Source organism: Thermobia domestica, chromosome 14 (genome assembly GCF_964235325.1).
Source record: "Thermobia domestica chromosome 14, izTheDome1.hap1.1, whole genome shotgun sequence".
In the NCBI taxonomy this organism is placed as follows: domain Eukaryota; kingdom Metazoa; phylum Arthropoda; class Insecta; order Zygentoma; family Lepismatidae; genus Thermobia; species Thermobia domestica.
This window is the reverse complement of record NC_137467.1, coordinates 201,561,362-201,584,302: the sequence shown is the minus strand read 5'-3', so window position 1 is coordinate 201,584,302 and position 22,941 is coordinate 201,561,362. Positions and strand designations below refer to the sequence as shown.

Below are 22,941 nucleotides of genomic sequence, written 5' to 3'. Positions count from 1 at the left end.
GTCAACTATTGGCATTTGACGGCTTGTTGAAAGGTAGCAGAGGTTTTGAAATATGAATTTCCTTAAGATTTTGTCAAAACATCTTTTGCTCTGAGGGAAACACTTGTAGCCCATTAACAATGGGTAGACGATACTATAGGAGAACTACAAAATTAGAATGCATATGTGCCAAAAAGAATAAAAGAAATACGTCTAGAATGAACCAGCATAAAATACTTAGTTTTTTCTAGTACTGTATATTGTTATGATTACTCTACCTGTGTATATACATTATTTAAAAGTAGCTGTCGTGCCATTGCTTATTAAAATTTTACAATCAAGTAATACTAGAAATCCTATTCTAAAAATATTTTCTGTAAGTTGATCACTTTTCAATGGAACCAATGGTGACCAACATAGACAGGTTTCACTGTAGTTCATTAATTTTTTTCATTACTCATTATCGAAATGGAGACATGATGGCTGAGCGGTACAGGGCTTACCCGTGGTGTGAGGGTTGCCTGATTCAATCCCAGGCCATGCAAGATCGTTGTAAACAACAAAGTATCTGTGGGCTCTGTAATGTTTCCTCTCGATCATTAATTTTTTCATTACTCATTATCGAAATGGAGACATGATGGCTGAGCGGTACAGGGCTTACCCGTGGTGTGAGGGTTGCCTGATTCAATCCCAGGCCATGCAAGATCGTTGTAAACAACAAAGTATCTGTGGGCTCTGTAATGTTTCCTCTCGATCATTAATTTTTTCATTACTCATTATCGAAATGGAGACATGATGGCTGAGCGGTACAGGGCTTACCCGTGGTGTGAGGGTTGCCTGATTCAATCCCAGGCCATGCAAGATCGTTGTAAACAACAAAGTATCTGTGGGCTCTGTAATGTTTCCTCTCGATCATCATTCTACAAATTCTTCTACTATCATTCATTTGATACATCATCTGTCTCTTTCACTCTACAGGGCATAAAAATGTGACATTCAACTGATGATTCCATTTCAATCATCAGAAAACAACACTTTCGGTTCGTTTTCAGCATTTATCCGTCGTCTGTGAACATTTTGCACACTGTGTTTCAAAGAAGACTTCGTCAATCATATGGTGGTATGTTGGTTGGTTGGTGCCTAGAAGATTATACTACAAATGCGCTTTCTTTCTTATTTGAGGCCAAATTGCATTTATATACGAATTAACAGAGCGTCCAAAAGTAATGATAATAAACCTGAATATGTTTTGCTCCGCTTCCAAAGGAAAAGAAACTGTGGATTCCTGTTGGATAGAAAATGGTTAAATTGGAAACACAGACTGCCAATGGAATCTGCATTATTTTCTAAAGTTCAATTTCATCTGTTGAAGCAAGATTACGAACCAAACTGGGTGAAATAAATTTTATTCCTTGATGATAGTAACTTGTAAAAGGATAGCGAAACAGAGAACTGTATTTGTAAGATTACAAATACAGCATCCTTATGTACACTTGTGTCCAAAATTGTTGTCGCATGTCTTTAGAAATTACATAAATAGAAATAACTCTCTTTCTTGTGATAGAAAATGTCACATTTCTTCTTTGAAATAAACAGAAAAACAAAACACATTTTACCAAAAAATATTTCAATAAAGAATTAAGAAATAAGCAAGTTATAATTAAAAAAAGAAATCTTCGAAACTTTCATCGAAAAATTCTAAGTTCCATTTTCGTAAACGTGGCAAACGCGCAGCGAAATTTACAAAGAGGGAGGGAATTTTATGCTTTGTTAGAAATACAACGTAAATCTGTCATAAGGTTAGTTACTATACATGTGGCACAGCTCTAACAATCATTGCTATTAAGCATTTTACATTTAAACAAACGACTAAATAGAAATAAGCTACAAAATGTGCGAAGCGATCAGGCATTTTGTGTTAGTGGTTCCGTCACATGCGTCTGCCAAGCTGAAGTCCTTACCATGTCGTTGTAGAGTAGTCGGTTAAGGCTTCTTCTTCTTTATATACTTTATTTTTCCACGATCATCACTTCGAATCCCATACCCTATAGTAACTTTTTTTTTTTTTTTTTTTTAGAAAAGCTTGATTCTGTGAATTCGTTAAGGAAGAATGTTTTGTTCTAATAATGCTCCTTACTATTATTCTCTTTATTCTAGTTTATTTGAATATTTCCAAATAATTTAGAATTATGTCTTTAAAAACATTAAAACTCAAGAATTTTATAAAAAGCGGAAGCTTCATTTATAATCATTTTCATAACCGAAATGAGAAACTTACAAATAATGGAATTTTAATTAACATATGACTAAACTTTCATAAAACAGTAATTAAATAAAACATAGTTTCTGCAAGTAATATTCAGGTAATAGACAGAAATAATGAACGTAAAATATTAGATGTTGCTTAAAAATTAGTAGGGATAGTTCTAAAGCCAATTAGAGAATTATCTCTGCTTCATGAAAATAATAAACATTTTATAAAAATAATGGTATTTTTGCTATATCGGAAATGTGTTTAGTAAATTAATAAATAAAATACAATTATATAATTCAATCACTCTTACTCGATAGCTTGAAGAGAAACTGTCGGCCGCGACCCTTCGGTTTTCTTCGTAGCACACGAAGGGACACGAAGTTGATCCGAACCAAGGGAAAAGGTGTAGAAAAAAGTAATGGCACTCAGGGTGGGATAGGTATTGCTTGTCACATAAGAAAATGTATGTTCTCCGCAGGATAGTATCTGTTGCTTCTTGACGCGATGGAAAATACGGGAAAATCGGTTCAGTTAATGTAATTGACCATTAAAACTTTTAAAAGCTGTGGATGCTGGTAAATTAACAAAATATATTACGTTTGCAGATGCAACTTACACAACAAATAACACGAATAGTATGAGAAGCAGGGAAAGCAGAGAAACTGTTATATGGTAAGATAACAGAAACAAAAATCACAAACTGGATATTTAAAGTGTATAGCAAAAAAAAAAAAAAAAAAAAAAAGCACCTGAGTATGTGGCGTAGTAGATAACGTTCTAATCTACCAATCAGTTGATCCATGTTCGAGTCTTCGTCAAGTGCATGGGCGTCTTTGGCGGGGGACTGAGGGGGACGCGTCCACCTCAATATTTTGAAGTACAAGATATTCAATATTTTATTCTAATTTATTCACTAACGACAGAATAACATATAAATAATAATACACTATTTGGATATAATATTCTGGCTATGAAAGGATTATAACAGACTTGATATACCTCAGGGGTCCGTGAAGGTAATCAGAAAGCTAACAAATGGAATCGAAGATAATAAACAGGTTGGGCTTGGTAGTACCATTTAAATCACTTTCCTTGATGTCCCCCCAAATTTTACATGCCAGAGACGCCAGTGGTCAAGTGTGTTTTGTTTTTTCTCGCCAAAGAAACAGCCATTACTTGTAATATTTACATTTTTTTCTTTTCGTCAAAGGAACAGCCATTACTTGTAGTACTAGAGTTTTATACAGGGTGTTAATGAACTATACCGACAAACTCTAAGAGGTGATTCCTTACATCAAAATAAGAGAAAAAGTTCCTATGGGCCTGTGGGGAAAAGTGCATAGTTTCAGAGCTAGGGCTGTCCAAAATCGCGAAAAAGCAAAGCTTCAATATGTCCTCTTTCGAATTCCAGAAATTGTGGATGGTGGTCCTTATCAGGTAAAAGAAGTCACACATACGCAATCCACAAATGCATATTTCATTAATTTTCAGTGGGTATACAAAGTATTCCATACAGGGCAAAATTCCCAGACATACAATGAACCGAATTTTGAGATTTGACTGACTTTATGATTGGTCCAACGTAGGCAAAGATAAGCCCTGATAGCAGTGAACACAGAAACCTTTAGCGCGATGTCGAAAGTGTTAAGGATCGTCAGCAACACGGTTTCTCGTATCGGGAAAACGCATGTTGTAATGTTTTCTTTCACGCTTATAAGTGAAGAGAACGTGAAATATAGAGTGAGGAAATCCATCGAATCACACATTATTGCGAACACAAAAAACATGGAGCTGCCGGTTCTTAACACTTCCAACTTCCCTCCGAAGCAGTGGATGTCCATTATTGTTAAGGCTTATAGGCCTATTCTGCCTACTTTGGACCCTCCTTGACATCAGCGTATATCTGCAAACTCTATTGAGAGCATATCTGAGAATTGCACCCAGTAGTTTTTTTTATCATTTTGCTTTGACGGTAGATTTTAGGGAAGGGGGAGAGCAGGAGGGGAAATATATGGAAATGAATAAAACTTAGTAACTCTTGAACTACTCGAGAGATCTCGATCAAACTTTCAACATAGATTAGGTTCGGGCCTGGGATGTTATTGCCATTTCACGTTTACGATGCAACGTAAGGGATGGGCAGGGGTAGATATACGTTAAAAAATGAAAATAAAAGTGACTGTCTTTGTGACCATCACGCTTAAACACCCTACCGATTTTAATCAAATTTTCAACATAGATGAGGTTCAGACCTGGGGTAGTTTTATTATATCAATTTGACGGTAGAACAAATAGTTAGGGGAAAGGGAGGGGAGAGATGTATGAAAATGAATAAAACAACTCTTGAACCACCCAACTGATCTCTATCGAATTTTCAAGATAGATGACGTTCGGTCCTTCGATAATTTTTATAATCTAATTTTGACGGTGCAAGGTGGGGAGGGGAAGATACGTAAAAAAATAAAAATAAAACTGGCTGTCTTTGTGACTTTATTACTCTTGAACCACCCAACCAATATCGATCAAATTTTCAACATAGATGCGATTTGCACCTGGGATGGTATTTACCGGTATCCATTTACTTTGACGATAAAAACTAGGGGAGGGGAAGGAAGGAGTTAAAAACTAAGTGAAACTTAACTCTTGAACCAAACGATCAATCTCAGTCGAATTTTTAAACATAGATGAAGATAGGGTCAGAGATTGTGTTTATCATTTCACTTTGAAAGTAGAACTTAAGGGAGGGGAGGGGATACCTAAAGTAAATAGAACTTAATAACACTTAAAACACCGGACCGATCTCGATCTAGTTTCAAACCTAAATGAAGTTCTAACCTGAGATGGTCTTGTCATATCACTTTGACGGTGTAACTTTAGGGAGGAGGAGGGGAGACATTTAAAATGATCGAAAATGACCGATATTAGTCATCTATAGCTTTTGAGCTAGCCGAGATTATCAGTGACACTACCGATGCTGTTTAAATCCAAATTCAGCCCCACAGTTTGAGAGAGGGAGGAGGGGGAGATATATAAATACGATATAAAATGACCGATATTAGTGGCGAATCTATAGATTTCCAGGTTGATGAGATGAACGGTGTTACTTCCGATCCCGTGCCCCGCAACATGGGGAGAGAAGGGGGATATATAAAAACCATCGAAAATGACCAATATAAAAGAGCGCTTTACTAATAGTAAAAAGTGACTGACTAGCGGAACTATGTTTTCTTAATTTACCCCAGCGAAGCAGATAATTGATGCTAGTATATTCTAAAACTCAAAAATAGAATTTAAATTCCTTTAAAAATATAGGCTGGAGCAGTCTTTAAAGGTCAGGTACCAACTAGTGAAATAGCTATTTATCGAACGAAAAGAATATGTTTATGGAAATATTATTTGCGAAATATTCAAACCTGTTCCCCAATAGAATAGCATATCAAGCGAAGTGAAATGAAAAAGATCCAAGTGAATCCAACTGCTATCTTCTAGATTTAATTTAAACAGCTAAAATGCTTGCTCAGTTTGGCCAGTTTATGAACACAAAATGGGAAATTAAAATATTGTAGCAGTTGCCTTACTTTCTTTCCTAGAGTTGGAATTTCCAAAAACGATGGATCACGTGGTCACAGATTTGTAAGGAGGAGTTTAAATGCCGAGTTTCATCTCCTTATGATGAGACATTCATCAGAAAGTCTTTTTTGGAGTATATTTTTAATATTTCCTTTCCTCGCTTAGAACATGTATTGTATGAAAGTAACATGAGAAAAGCCCGGCCAGAGTTAACTAACATGGGAAAACCAGAGTTTGGTAAATGAACTTCGGGGCCATCCTTCGCGAGGCAGTAGTGCACATTTAAAATGTTAATATAACAAACTGGAGGAGCGCAGTAGTCAGAAATAGTGGAGGAAAGGCGTCCGAAAGATTCTAACTCAGCGCATGTATGACACGACGTATCAAGGTCTCAAGTGACGGCGTGGCAGAGTTAGGATGATCCACGGCTCCCGTGCAAAGAGTCCTGGGTTCGATTCCTGCTCGAGTGATTTTTTTTGTTTTTTGCTTTAAGCAATAAAGTAACCATTTTTAACTACAAGTAAAATATTAATTCATCATATGTTTATAATGATGATATTGTTCAAATCAGTTGTAAAATTTTTGAATATTCTATTTTAACTAGCAATAGAATGTAACCTATTCCACGTAGTATATTGATGCCACGGGTTGTATTATGAAAAAACATGAATTTTTTGAGTTTTACGTCCCACGTTTATGCCGGCTAGGCTAAAGGAGACGGTGAAGATGAGAAATTAATGAAATGGTGGAATGAAGAAAGTGGTAGGAAACGGGAGAACTCCGACGAAACCCACGCACAAGGTGTTTGTCCAGCACAAAGTTCACTTGGCGGGAGCAGGGTTTGAACCCGAAACCCCATGTACCAGAGGTGAACGCTCAACCATTGATTCACTGCGGCCCGGAGTTATGTTATGGCTAGCAGAGTCGTTGTGTAAAAAATGTTCTTGACGCTTCGTGTCGTATCTGTAAACAGTGTGCGAATTGACAGGACATTTGCAAGGGAGGATGGATTGTACTTCAGACGCCAATAGCATGGCAAAGTATGACAGTTGTAGCCAGGGGCGTCATTTAGGGAGAGCAGGAGGGGCAATTACTCCTCAAGAGTTTGAGGAATAAATATCCTTTAATCGATTGTCTACTAATACACTAGAACTAAACGTGAAAGCCTTATGTCGGTGGTGCTCGTGCCCCCTCAATTGAAGTCTGAAATGACGCCGCTGATTACAGCATACATCCAGTATTACCAAAGGGAATTTCTCCCTCATTACCCTTGTAATTCGCACAATGTTCACAAATATAGACACGAAGCGACAAGAACATTTTTTGCACAGCGACTGTGCTAACCATAATATAATGCGTGATATCAATATACAACGCGGAATAGGGTACAATTAATTGCTAGTTAACACAGAACATTGAAAGATTTTACAACTGATTTGAATATTTCTATTGTTTTATGCATTATAAGCATATGGTGAATTAATATTTTATGGCTACTTTATTGGTTAAAGCAAAAAACAAAAAAGTTGAATCGAGCGAGGATGCAACCCGGAACCATTTGCACGGGGTCGTAGATGCTCCTAACTCTGCCACGTCGTCACTTGATAACTTTACGCGTGGTATCATATGCGAGAGTAGGAATCTTTAAGACTACTACTACTTCTTAAAGTTGGAAGTTTTGAAAATGTTAGGATATATGTCTATCTATTTATAATAAGACATTTGTATCGAGTTTCACGGCCGTAACTTGAGAGGTTCTGAGGTATTTTATTATTGGCATAATTTTTTAATCCTTTATCATCTTTAATATACGCGCGTTAATTAAAGTAAAAACAATACAGAACATTGTTAAAAATTACCTATCTTAACATTTTTGTTTTATTGGATCAAAAGATTCAATATATTTTAGGCAAAATTTTCTTGTGCGCTTTATACCTGGAGAACTACATATAGTGTAGCCAAACTCATACTATCATTCAACTCAGTATCATTTGCTTATTTCGCAAAAAAAAAAAAAAAAAAAAAAAAAAAAAAACTCGATTTAGGGGCCCCTCAAAATGTTGTGACCCCTGAAAAAATCTAATATATTTCATTCAATCCAAATTTTTCTTCTACACCTTTATCTGGAGTTCTACATATAGTATAACCAAACCTAAACTATCACATAACTCAGTGTAATGTGCTTATTCTGTCGAAAATACGAACACTTGATTTGGGGACCATTCAAAAATTTTGTGCCCTTGATTAAGAAACTAATTATTGGCCAAGATCGCAATCTTTTGATTCATTTTTTGGATCATTCCTAAAATTCTTCTTTCATTTTTTTCGTTTCGATTTCGATAGTCAAGGTTGATTTCATTTACGCAATATACTAGTTGAAATGCCGGTTCTTGTCACGGGAAGATGACATGTATGGAACATATTGAAAGGTATATTTGGGAACTCTTCCCCCTTTAGGATGCCCCTATGAATTAAAGTGAGATGATAAAAACTCAGATAGACGCAAGTCACAAATTCATTTTAAACGATGTAACCTTTTTAAAATTTGGTTATTTTATGAACAGACTATGGGAAACTAGAATAATATGCAAATTGATATCCTCATACTTATAAATCGAAATGTTCAAAAGCGCTGGGACTCATACCAGCTTAGATTTAATAAGGAACTTATATACTGAGTTTCATCTGTTAAACTTGAGTGATTTCCAAGATATATTTTTGGCATAAATTTTGATTATCTCTAATCTTTTAGCAAACATATTTTAATGAAGGTAACATGATAATAGTTAGACATAGTTAGCACTGTCTTCCACTTCAATGTTTTATTCATTTATTTATTTATTTTACTTTAATAAGGACGAACACATATACTAAGGAGGAAAACATGATCCAAAGTATACATAAAAGTAGAGTATCTTACGAGATCTTTAAGTTAAGAATATGAAAGTCACCGTATATATTCCTAATTTAAAATATATAGGCACTCGTTCAAGTATTTTGAACAATTCCGTTTTCACGTAAGGAAGGAGCAATTTCTACCATGACTTTTTTCGCATTCGAATACAATATAGTCTCATCGTGACAGGAAAATTTCTTAAGTGTTTAAATTGAAGTTATAAACAGTTTACTCGACATTGCTTTTGTCATGTCCATTTCATTAAAATGCTCTGGGGGGATAGTCGGTTCAAAAATTATGCAATATATATATATATAGTATATTACGAATTTGGAGTGATTTGGAATATGGAATCTGGTAAATAAACTCCTTATTAAAACTCGATGGACACAAGATCCAAAGTTTCCGAAAACTTCGCTTTTAGGATGAAGCGCAACTATTCCTCTATGTTTTCTCAATAAACAGTGTAAAATTGCATCGATATTTTCTGTTTCACCACGGAAAACGACTCAGCCATTTGAAATGAATTTGTGCACATAGCAAGCACTTGAGTCGAGCTTAGTTTTCATCAGTTCACTTCAATTCAAATACGCATTCTGAGAGGAGAAAGAAGGTCGAAACAACCTTCAAAATATTTTTCAAATAAAACTACTCTTCCCGTACAATGAACGGACATCTTTGCTATTAAAGAAATAAATGTAGAAATTTTTCTCTGAAGCAATCAGATGCAGGTTAAAACACAAGCACGAAATGCACCCTTGATATATAGATTACAGCCTACTATTTCCTAGCGATGGCCAAAATTTTTCGCGATCCGGAATCCAGAAAATTTATTTTCCGGAATCGGTAAGTCGGTACAATTCGATGTCGGTACAATTCCGGAATCTAGAAATATTCCGGACTTCGGAAAAAATACGAAATTTTTCCGACCTCGGAATTTTACTGAAATCCGGATTTTTCCGAATTCCGAATTTTTTCCAAAATTGGAATTTTCCGAAATCTAGAATGTTTCCGATTTTACTTTTCGGATTCCGGGAAGTAAAAATTCTGGAATTGGCCATCGCTATTTCCTATTTCAGTTGTACTTATTTTACCGGTAAATTGTATACATACATTAAATAGGATTTATTGTTACGAAGAAAATTAAAAATGAATGAAATCGGGTCTATATGTGATTTAAAGTGGTTCAGGTATATATAATTTAAAGAAATGTTGCGTTCACTTGCAGCTAAGGGTTATCCTTGTGAAAGGAATGGGGGCACTTTGGATTCGATTCAGGCCGGTAGCCAGCCCAAAAATGTAAAGGGGGTCCGGCTGAAGTTAGGGGAGGCCCGATCCAACCATATTATAGTTCATTTGTAAGCCTACCGTGAAACTTTTAGGGGGCAGCTAAAATTTAGGGGTGCCGGCCCCCTAGACCCCCTGGATACGGGTCTGATTCGATTATCGGTGAATGTGCATTTGTTCAAATTAAACGCTAGTCTGTAAGTCTACGTCTTATATAACCTCGGTGTTGGAAGATGTATTCTAGATGTCATTGAATGAAACTGAGGTATATACATATATACTGTTACTAGTTCTGAAGCTAAGTGTGTTGGGTTATTGAAATGCCTGGAGAATACAAGTTACATTATGCACATTCAAAGGTAAAGCTGAAAGAAAACGCCTCTGGCTGTGTTTCGTGTGATACTGTAGGGCTATTAAGTAAGTACTTAATTCACACTACCAAATATCTGATATGACAACCAATCAAAATTCGATAAAAGGGAGTTCGTGTCTAGTAAATGCCACGTAATACATGGGATTTCTTTTAGATAGACATTCCCTTACATTTGAGTGGTAGACGTCATGGAGGAAGCAAGAATTCGTTTCATAACGCTTCTTGACGAAGGTTACAGCGCTAAGCAAGCCGCGGAGCATGTAGGCATTCACCCTAGAACTGGTCAGAGGTGGGCACATAGATATCGTGTTACCGGGGAAACAATTCGTCGTCGTGGTAATGGGAGACGCCGAGTTACCACAAATGAGCAAGACCGTCGTCTGGTTGAACAAGCCAAGGAAACTCCCCATTCAAATTCGCGTCAACTGCGACAAGCCGTTGACTTTTCTGGATCAAGTCAAACAGCTATTAGGCGACTCAGGGAGGCTAATCTCTTCGCTCGGCGTGCAGCCATTAAGGAATTTCTTTCGGCGGAACACATCAGACGACGACGTCAATTTGCAGAGGAAAATATGCATCGGAACTGGACAAATGTCATTTTCAGCGATGAATGTATATTTTCTTCTGCAAATGATGGACCAGTCTGTGTCTTTCGTGAGAGAGGTTCCAGGTTCGATCCTCGATACATATGGCACAAGCGTTCCAGCGGACGCATATCAGTGGCTGTCTGGGGCTGGATATCTGCAGATGGATTTGGGTATCTTCACAGGATTGATGGGCGTCTTACAGGTGCGCAGTATACGTTCATTTTGGATAATATTATGCTGCCATCTGTTCGCGAACGTTATCCTGAGGGAGCAATCCACTTTCAACACGACCGGTCACCTGTCCATATGTCACGAGTTGTCCAAGAGTGGCTGGCAGCGCAAAATGATGTAGAGGTAATCAATTGGCCTCCACGCGGAGCAGATCTTAACCCAATAGAAAATGTCTGGGCAGAGGTAAAGAGATGTTTGAGGGAGAAATGGGCTAATGAAGTTCCTAGAACTTCCAATGAGCTCTGGGATTCGATCGTTAATGCTTGGGAAGATCTTGTTACGAATGGCACGGGCTATGTCCGTCGAATGATAGAAAGAATGCCTCGTCGAATGTTAGCGGTTGTTGAAGCAGGTGGTCACTGGACATCATATTAAGAACGTGTTTAGTTTCAAACAGCCCTTTTAAGGGCTACATTTCATCCATAAAATGTTATGTGAATATGTGATTAAGCATGCAGAAAAAATTGTGATGCAATCATCGAAATATATTTTTAAAAAATGAAATGTGCTTTGAGTGGGATTCGATCTCGCAACCCTCACTACCTAAAGCCAAAACGCTACCTCTACTCTAGACTCTCACACGCTGTTACGCCTCCCAATTCCTTGCACAATTCCTGCCAAGCCGCCAAAATTTCATACATAACATTCCTTCGTAATTAAAAATCATATACAAGAGAGATACCTAATTACTACCATTGTTTGGCATTATTAAGAAGACGTCTCTTGCATTGAAAACGTAGGGCTTCATTATTGACTGATGAAAAGGAAAATGCAATAGTCGAAAATCGTATTTTCTTTGCAAGTAATTTAAACAAATTCCTATTCATAACCAAAGTTGAAATGAAGTTGGGTTGAGTTGACTTTATGTTTAACGTCCCGTTCAGCAGCGAGGCTATATTAGACGTGGACCTACTAACTCACGTGGAATCCGAACCACATGAGCTCCCACCGGGAATCGAATCCGAGTCTCTACGCCATTAAAATAAAGTGGATTCATATCTCTAAATTAGGATAAATTTCTTAAAGTACTTTTGAAATTCTTAACTAGATTTTTGAGTGTTTCCAAAGCAAATTTGATAAACCTTACTGAATTTTGATTATTATCTTTTTTATACTTCTGAACCATACCTATTATTTGGTATCAAATATACAGAATGTTTCAAAACAACACCGATAACGTTTGGGAGGTGATTCCTAAACAAAAATGAATTTTAAAGGTCCATAGGTCCAAAACTATGGGACCTACCGTAGTCGGGTCAAGACTTCACTTAGAAACTAATATGTGAGTTATCCAAAAATGCATGTTTCAGAATCTTAAGGTACTCACGCAAAAATTTCTATAGAGGGAGTTTGGCTAAAGGCATATGATTTGAAGTACTCACCAACTACCTCTCTAAAAATTGTTGCGGAAGTACCGCAGGATTGTGAAAGTTGGATATTTAGAGAGAGCACATATAGTTCCTAAGTGAAGTCTTGACCCGACCACGGTGAGTGCCATAGGTTTGGACCTATGGACCTTTGAAGTTCATTTTACATATTTTTGGCATACTATAACTCCGAAAGGAAGCATTTGTGCACCCAGACTGGTTTATACTTTTTGTCCTATCTTGGTGTCATTAATCACATCCCAAATATTTTGTCGGTGTTGCATTGAAACACCCTGTATAAAACCACTAACTAGAAGGATTGCACATGCTAATATTCAATCTTACCTCTTGATTATCAGTATACATACAATATGGTATTCACATTTATTTTAAACGTTCATTTAGAATAAATAATTTATATTTACTGTCTTCTTTGAGCTGTATAAAGTTTTGTAAGAGTATGTTTGGACTTCACTCTTGTATTCAATGTGGGATCAAATTATGGTGATTGCCTTATGTGTTTTATTTAAAAGATTTTAGATAAAGTTGATAACCCAAAAGATCCAGGTGCACTGAAACATTAACAAAAAATGAACAGAATATTTATCAATTCAGCCATGGCTATATATTAAAAATATGTATCACTGCCTCCGCGTAATGGGATGGAGAATCTCTAGTCAAGAAGGCAGATATTTAATTGAAACACGAAGACTCCTGATTTTGAAGCGCCAGTGCTAACTGCACACCTACATTCATTAGCTATCATTCATGTGATAAAGTTTTTGAAACAATTGTTTTTGTAAAATATTTATTATTTTCTGCGAGAGTTAATTTAATTATGTTCCCTCTTCAAAATAGTGTTAAATAATAAATAATAATTTAACAATAGAACAATCCTTAATCCCACACCCTTGGTAGTTAATACACTCTAGAGCAGCCTAATCATTAGATAGCTAAGGACTCTCTTCCTATAACTTTTACAGTATAAACTCTCAAGCTGATATAACATCTATAACAAGAGTTATACATCATATTAAATTAGAAATAGGTGTGATTATAATAATTGCTTGTTACGTCAGAAAAAAGTTTCTTTGATTAATATCATAGGTATTTTCGTGTACAGAAAAGAAATAAAGAATTACGCTAGGAAGCCAATTAACTCGTTAGACAAGAAACTTTGGTATTTTCGTCACTTAGAATACAGACGTCCTCAGATTTCTGAATTGGGAAGAATTGCAATTAGGAATCCATCAAAGTATTTTGAATTTGTTTAAAATTGTCTCAATGCTCAACGAATTATATTTCAATTGAAAGTTTTGAATAAAAGTCTAAAGATGACACTGCTCTTTTACTTTCTTGTACACTCCCCTTACGAACAATTTGTTCGGCATACCTTACATAGTACGGCAAAGTACTAGGTATCCCCTGTAATCCATAATGTGTAGGAAGTATAGATTTGAAGTCATCCTTTGTCTGAACGAAATTCTATTCAGAAATATTTCGCTAAAACGTAAATTATGACTACCACCTCAGCAGATATGTTTACAAGATTAGAAACAAAAATCAGTAATCGGTGAAAGCACTGTTTCTTTCAGAATTAATGTTCCGGGGGGGGGCACACTCACAAGGAGAAGGCAGACTTTGGTAAGTAAACCTTGGGCTACTTTTTGCGAGTTTTTAGTGCACATTTAAAGAATTAATATTTCAAACTGGGAGAGCGCAATGGCCAAAAATAACGGAGAAAAACCGTCTTCAAGTTTTTTACTCGCTGCATGAATTGTACGACACACACATTTACCAAGTTTCGGCGTGGCAAAGTGAAAAAAAATCTTTGACCCATGCGTAAAGGGTTCCGGATTCAATTCCTGTTCGAGTCATACATTTTTTTTTCTTCAACCAATAAAGTAGCCATTTGTAACTATAAGTAAAATATTAATTCATTATATTTTTATAATGAATAAAACAATAGAAATTTTCAAATCACTTGTAAAATCTTTCAATGTTCCATTTTAACTATGGTAGAAACAAAATTGAATCTATTCCGTAAATATTATTGTTATCGCAGTCGTTGTGTAAAAAATGTTCTTGACGCTTCATGTTTACATCTGTAGACAGTGTGCAATTTACAAGGGAAATGAGGAGGAAATCTCCTTTGGTTATAGCAACATCCAGTATTAGCAAAGGGGATTTCCCTCTCAACTCCTTTGTAATTCGTACATTGTCAACAGATGTAGACACGAAGCGACAACAACATTTAATACACAACGACTGTCGTAACCAGTGGCGTATTTATTGGAGGCGCTTCCGGGCTTAAGCCCCCCCCGAAATATTATTTACTATATTAAAGTAAATGAAATATCTTCGAGAATTTTCACATTTCCAGGACCAAAGTTGGCAAAGCTCCCCCCCCCCCCGAAATAAAATCGCAAATACACCACTGGTCGTAACCATAATATAACTCATGATATCAGCATGTTTACGGAATAGATTAAATTTTGTTTGCCAGTTAACATGGAACATTGAAAGATTTTACAAGTGATTTGAAAATTTCTATTGTTTTATTCATTATAAACATACGATGAATTAATATTTTACTTATAGTTCAAATGCCTACTTTATTGGTTGAAAAGAAAAGAAGAGATGTGTGACTCGAACAGGAATCGAACCCGGGACACTTTACACATGAGTTACAGATTTTACTCACTCTGCCACACCGTCAATTCGCGAGTAGAAAACTTTAAGATGGTTTTTCTTCGTTATTTTTGGCCATTGCGCTCTACAGTTTGTAATATTAACTCTTTAAATGTGCACTACAACCCCCCTCAAAAAAAATGGCTCCGAAGTTCACTTACCAAACTCTGCCTTCTCCTTGTCAGTATTACGGGGGGCACTGTCAGAGCTTGTCCGGAAGAAGCACTGGGTGAAAGATAACGTGTTAAGTATGAAGCGTTTAAGATCAATCCTTCAAACACTACTGAAGGGGGATTTCTAACTTAATTTCATACATATACCTTAAAATAAAAGATTTCGACTAAAATTGCCACTTTAAAAACTTCATTTCAGAGAATGACTATGAGAAACAATAAGGTCACTGTAAAATACATTATAAAAACACACACACTCAATACTCTATCTACCTTCAAAATGACATTTCCAAAAGTTCAGACGCAACTTAATAGGTTTTTTAGACCTGAAAAAGTTAACCATTCTGAAGTTCATGCACATATTTAATCTTTCTTCCGAAATAAACTCTTTCAAGTCACCTCCGACTGGGATTTCTCCTTGAAGTGAAAACTGTTCCTTCGTGATTATAAGGTTCACGTACGCCTTTCCGAACGATCCAGTTCGAATTCCCGGTGAGAGCGCATGTGTATCAGAACCCACATTAAGCTGTAGATCTACGTCTCATATAGTCTCAGTGATCAAAGAGACGACAAACTCAAGATCAGCAATCAAACCGAAAACTTATTTACGTCGCCTTTTCAGTTTTCACCCTCATCAAGGAGTATTAAGCGCTTAAGAAAAAAAAATATTACATTTAAAATCAAACAAATTAACTTGGAGTGCTGTCTTTAAAAAAATATTTAATTTTAGTTTCACATATATATTAGACAACTTCGCATAAAATCACACTTGTAGATCTTCATATTAACCAACACTTTTTTTAATCGCCAATTGATATATATTTTTTATATTATATTAATTATTTAAACTACATTTACATATAACTTGCAGTGCATATGTAGAGTAAACAAAAAAAGCAATCCTATTATGGTCATTTTTATGCAACAAAACATTGAATGATGATTTTAAAATATTCTGCATTCAATTAGAAGAAATTTTCGATAAAATAATTTTGATACTTTCATACTTGTTCATGTAATAATGTAACGATTTATCACAGCATTGTGTACAAAAGGAATTAACAAATGTAGTTACTCTTTGTAGAATATTTAAATTAATTTGTTTTGCAAAATTATACAACAAATATAGTTAGCACTAAATGATGCATAATAAATAGGAAAGTAATGTTTCATTAAAGTTGCGGGCATGTTGACTAAACTTTTATTAAAGTTTCATTTTCAGGTTGTGACAATTAAGTTCCTTCTTTTTATTGAAATCTTGCTAATTGTAATATTTGATAAATATAGAAGTTTGAATTATAGTTTATACACACATTCAAATTGAATAGCATTAAATTAGTAATATTGAGAAATATTTTTTAGATTAAAAGAGATCGTTGAGTTGAGTTTAACGTCCCGTTCAGCAGCGAGACTATATAAGAAGTGGACCTACTGATTAACGTGAAATCCGAACCACATGAGCTCCCAAAGGGAATCGAACCCGGGCCTCCCACGCTGGATTAAAAGAGAGTTGTTTAAAAAATATCACTAACAAAATGTGAACATAATAATAAATTTAAAAAAAACTAGTATGCAGGATTTGAACTGCTGATCATCACCAAACGTGAATATTTAGTGAGTGCACACTAATTGATTGCTCCACGATTGCTAGTTTATTAAATACATCTTGATAACACATATAAATAAATTATACGAAAAGGGGTCGTTGCTTCATTTTTTAGTTTAGTTGAATGCTTTTCTGAACATAATTAGCACTGTCGTCTTGTCAATGTTTTGTTAAAATTTGCATCCTAAGGGGAAATGGAATTTTAAAATTTAACCTATAAATAAAGGATATCAAAAGTCCCTCATGTTATATAGATGAACTTTGATATATAAACTCCTCACTAAAATAAATGGTTCGGTGTAATGGAGTTTTCGAATATTCAGCATCTACAGGAAAAGGTATAAAGGTAATTTATATAATACTTTCTCAACATATGAATCGAAGTTTTCTGTCTCCTCATCACAGGTAAACGCTGAACTATGTAAAACGAATTTTTGAAAATCAGAATCGCTTGGCTAGAGTTGAATTGATTTTGAGTTTAAAGTCCCTTTCAACAGCGAGGCTACATAAGACGCGACCTACTGATTAATGTGAAATCCGAACCACATGAGCTCCCTCCGGGAATCGAACCCAGGTCTACCACGCCAAATCATTTGGCTAGAGTCGTGATTTCACCACCTCACTGTCGCCAAAATATATATCCTAAAGCAGAAGGAGATTCAAAATACATGATAAAATAGTGTATCCTGCAAGTCCGTCATTAGGGACTTGAATCTACTTATATAAATTCGTCAATGAAGTAAGTGAAGACTTATTCCAGCGTTTAGGATAGCTTGGCTTCTAAAAAGAGAAAGGGCAATTTGTAAAAATTAAGTTGATGTTGATTACCTCATCACCACGTACTGATGATTTCAGGGGGTAGCAGAGGGGCACATTTTCTCCTGGGACCAATGAAATTCTTACTACTCCCGTCCAAACTTCCGAAGAAACCAGTACTTTTGCAATGCTACTTTAACTCTGTATATTGAAATTCTCCCCCGGGAGAAATAGTTTGTACTCATCACTTTCATCACGGATAATGACTGAATCGTTTGGAATTAAACTTCGAAGATAGTCGAATCAGTTTTCTTTTTTATCATATTGCTTTCATTAGAATCGGTATCCTAAGGAAGAAATCGGCTTCAAATTTGTGATAAAAATATAGTATCTTCCGAAACTCTTAAAATAGGCAGATTAAATTTTGTTTATAAACTCCTTTTGAAAAGTAAGATGATACTTGTCCCAATAAAGGGTATGACTCACATGCGAAATTCTTGGCGATCCTTTGTATAGCCATGGTTTAGCCCCTTCGTGATAAAAACAGAAGTATTGTTTTATTAAAATTAATGATATGTTGATTAAGTTTTATTAAAGTTTCATTTTCGCAATGAAACTTTATGACAATGAAGCTGCTACTTTTGATAAAACTCTTGATAATTTTAACACGTCTAAAGGCAAAAATTTGAATTGTTTGCCCATATTTAAATTACTAACATAAAAAGAATAATATCAAATACCTTTTATTAATAGAAGAGAGGTGTATAACAAAATCTCGCGAACAAACTTTTAAAAATACTGTAGGCACGGAGCTGGAACTAATGATCATTGAAAAAAAAAGAGGGTACTAAATCATGCTTTAACAAATCACCCTACTACTTGTTGAAAAACACTATAACGAATAGAGAGAACAAGCGTTTCTTAAAAAAAAAAAAAGAAAAAAAAGACTATCGGGTATGTGATTTGTACTGATGGTTATGGAAAAATAAAGAATAAAGAGCAAGTGCTAAGTAACTACTCTACAAAGGTAAGTTAGGAGCGAACTACTTGCAGACGCATATTTGGAAACCACTAACACAAAATGCATGATCGTTTAACATATTTTCTAGCTTATTTCTATTTATTTCTTTGTTTACGTGTAAAATGCTTAATATCATTATTAGAGTTATTCCATATGTATAGTAACTAACATTATGACAGATATACTTTGCATTTTTAACAATTTTTGAACATGAATCTTTGAACCTTATGCGCTCTGAAAGGAGATTCAAGTAGAGATCCCAAAGATAAAACATATCTAAAATTTCAAAAGTGAACTTGACTCCCTCGTGTACTGAATGTGCCAGTTTTCAGTTGAATATCAATTCACACATAGTGTATCATGCCCATGTCATTCCCCTGCCATGATCCGTCCGTGTCACTGCTGTGGCCATTGTCACATATCATGCCGTTCTGTAGCGTGACACTATTTCTTTCTACACCCTTTCCCTTGGTTCGGATCAACTTCGTGTCCCTTCGTGTGCTACGAAGAAAACCGAAGGATCCCGGCCGAACAGTTTCTCTTCAAGCTATCGAGTAAGAGTGATTGAATTATGTAATTGTATTTTATTTATTTATTTACTAAACAAATTTCCGATATAGCAAAAATACCATTATTTTTGTAAAATGTTCATTATTTTCATGAAGCAGAAATAATTTTCTACTTGGCTTTAGAACTATTCCTACTAATTTTTAATCGACATCTAATAGTTTACGTTCCTTTTTCTGCCTATTACCTGCATATTACTTGCAGAAACTATGCGGAGTAAATGTCTTTTTTTATTAGTTACTGTTTTATGAAAGCTTTGCCATATGTTAATTAAAATTCCACTATTTGTAAGTTTCTCATTTTGGTTATGAAAATGATTATAAATGAAGCTTCCGCTTTTTATAAAATTCTTGAGTTTTAATGTTTTTAAAGACATAATTTTAAATTATTTGGAAATATTCAAATAAACTAGAATGAAGAGAATAATAGTAAGGAGCATTATTAGAACAAAACATTCTTCCTTAAGGAATTCACAGAATCAAGCTTTTCTAAAAAAAAAAAAAAAAAAAAAAAAAGTTACTATAGGGTATGGGATTCGAAGTGATGATCGTGGAAAAATAAAGTATATAAAGAAGAAGCCTTAACCGACTACTCTACAACGACATGGTAAAGACTGCAGCTTGGCAGACGTATGTGACGAAACCACTAACACAAAATGCCTGATCGCTTCGCACATTTTGTAGCTTATTTCTATTTAGTCGTTTGTTTAAATGTAAAATGCTTAATAGCAATGATTGTTAGAGCTGTGCCACATGTATAGTAACTAACCTTATGACAGATTTACGTTGTATTTCTAACAAAGCATAAAATTCCCTCCCTCTTTGTAAATTTCGCTGCGCGTTTGCCACGTTTACGAAAATGGAACTTAGAATTTTTCGATGAAAGTTTCGAAGATTTCTTTTTTTAATTATAACTTGCTTATTTCTTAATTCTTTATTGAAATATTTTTTGGTAAAATGTGTTTTGTTTTTCTGTTTATTTCAAAGAAGAAATGTGACATTTTCTATCACAAGAAAGAGAGTTATTTCTATTTATGTAATTTCTAAAGACATGCGACAACAATTTTGGACATAAGTGTACATCCTTGTTCAAAAAAGTCTTGTCCATTCACTTTTTTTCTTTCTTTCTTTTTAGAAGGCCATACTCTACTAACTGTACGTAGCAATTCAAATTTCTAGGCTGTAAATAAAGGCTTCGATTACTTAGCTAACATTTGTTTCATTTAATTCGAAATGTAGTTTAAAGTCACAGTTGGTAAAATTTTAATGGATTAAAACTAAAGATTGAGGTCAGGAAAAAAAATGATTGATTGAATTAAATATTAAGTCAAGAAAAAATAACGGTTAATATTAAAATTATTTTAAAATTAATCAGTTAAAATTAAAATAAAAACTTGACCATTTCCACTTTTATGCAATGCTTTTTTTTTTTTTAAGAAAAAAAAAAGGTGTGGAAGTTTATGCCAAATTTAATGGATAAAATGAAAGGAATGGGAAAATTAATCGATTATTACGAAAAGTTACAGTATTCAAAGAAAAATGGTAAGAACTAGTAAATAATAAAAAATTAAAACGTCATATAATTGAGAAAAATCAAACAAATTATATATTTTTAATACCATTTTCTATGTATGTTAATTCTACCGGAAATATAAGATTCAGACTATATATATATAAATATATATATGTGTGTGTGTGCTTTAAACGTAATAATAATGGTACTTGTTCTCTGAAAGTCATACCAAATATCACGTACATATAATAGACTTCAATAATGGTGTTTTTATCGTCACGAAGTCTACGAGTTCATAACCCAGGCTTCAAGGTAAGTAGGCATCATTTCGACACAAGGGAACTATATTAATCCAGTTCTGTAATGAAACCGCCCGTAAAATTTTTACAATAACCCACAAGTAAAGTTCTTGCAAAATATCGATTTCCCACGGTCTTCAAGAAAAAAATATGTTTTTTTAATCGCTGCAATTGTTTAATGGTTCTCAATTAAAAATTAAATCATGCATAATTTATTTAACTAAATTAAAAATTAAAGAAGTTTTTTTGGTGTTCGTTATTTTTTAACGGATTAATTACAATCCTGCTTAGAGTGCAGAATTTTTCAAAGGAAGGTTTATGGTGTATATCACGATATTGGCACCGGAAATCAGTAACACTTGTAAAGAACTCAAGAGCAGATTGCTTGTTGTTAGGCGGTGGCGCTGTAACAAATATACATTGGCTGTTTCTCTTATTCCCTTTTCAATTCACTCATTAAGACTTGCTGGGTTTATTCGCAGTCTGTCTACAACTTCAATTATGTCTTAATGCTCCAAACACATCTTCGTTACTAATTTCATATCTCTACCCACCAGAATCTATTATCACAGAAAACTCAATTTACATCCATTTATATTTGCACAGAGTAGCTTCTACAAATTGCTGTCAACCGAGTCCATGCTTCGAATTAACCATTTTCTGCCCAATAGTTCCTCTTGTTTTCATTGCTGCTAGATGAAAGTGATCATATCACTGCATCTGCAGCTCAATACATTATCATCATATGAGTCTTTAAATTAAAATAAATATAGGTCCATATCATTTTATTTGACCTCCGCGCCTCCTCCTGCTAGCTGCTTAAGCAAAAGGTGAGGACAGGATCTACTCGCCTATCAGCTATTTAAATACGACTTAAAGGCGTTGTTCGTCAAGTGAGTCCAATCCCGTAGTTGTGTTGCAGATAGTCTAACACTGCAGTCGTACTACTTAGAACGTTAAACACCTGTCGCTCGGATCTAAGAAGGACTTTCTCCAACATGTAGATGAGATGATGATGGAAGCAGTTGAAGGGTGTCCCCGTGGCCATTGCTATGGAAATCCAATCCTTTACGCACTGTAGCGGTGTTACCTCATGACCAGCAAACATAGCAGGATTCTGAAGAATGCCCCGAGCAGCCATAACTCCTATCAAGACAAATATTTTATTTATATGACGAGAAACCATATGCAATATTTATTAACAGACATTCAAATTGTTTGATGTATTGAAATTAAGTTGCAGGAAATTTTCAATTTAGAACGATGTTCAATCTTAAAGTTACTATAGTTCTTTAATCAACGTAAACATAGTCTTCTAGTGGAAAGCAAATACAGTAGACTCCGGAGTGTCCGGCCTAATGTGTGTGTGGGGGGGGGGGAAGGGGGGCAGGCGGGATAACAAAAAAGCCGGATAGGCCAGAGTTCTATGAACTCATTAAGCATATCCCAAGAACAATTTACGAATACAGTACTATACGTACAGTACAGTTCTAATCAGAACAGCGGCAAGCGTACTCTATTGGAGTCCGTTACACACTGACGAAACAATGAACAAGGAGCAGAACGCTGCTCTTTTCCTATCACAACTTGTATTTTGCACACGACACCTAGAAGGATCGTAGCAGTCGCCCGTTCCAATGCCTTGGCGATGTTGCCAATGCAACACCTTGCCTTTCTCATTTAATTAGGTTAAAAGAAAACTATGTCGGATAGTACGGAGGCCGGATACTTGGAAGTCTACTGTACTAATTAGTAATAATACATTTATAAAG

The 22,941-nt window shown here is 35.1% G+C and overlaps 1 protein-coding gene across 1 annotated transcript in view; it reads right to left on the bottom strand.

The window, feature by feature from the left end:
- Window positions 1-17,819: 17,819 nt before the first annotated feature.
- Window positions 17,820-22,941, bottom strand: part of Dus4 (Dihydrouridine synthase 4) — a 40,426-nt gene continuing 35,304 nt past the window's right edge. The window contains exon 7 of the mRNA XM_081739316.1: window positions 17,820-22,315. Coding sequence (XP_081595442.1) covers window positions 22,059-22,315 — 257 coding nt within the window. The 3' untranslated portion in view covers window positions 17,820-22,058. The remainder of the gene's footprint in view (window positions 22,316-22,941) is intronic.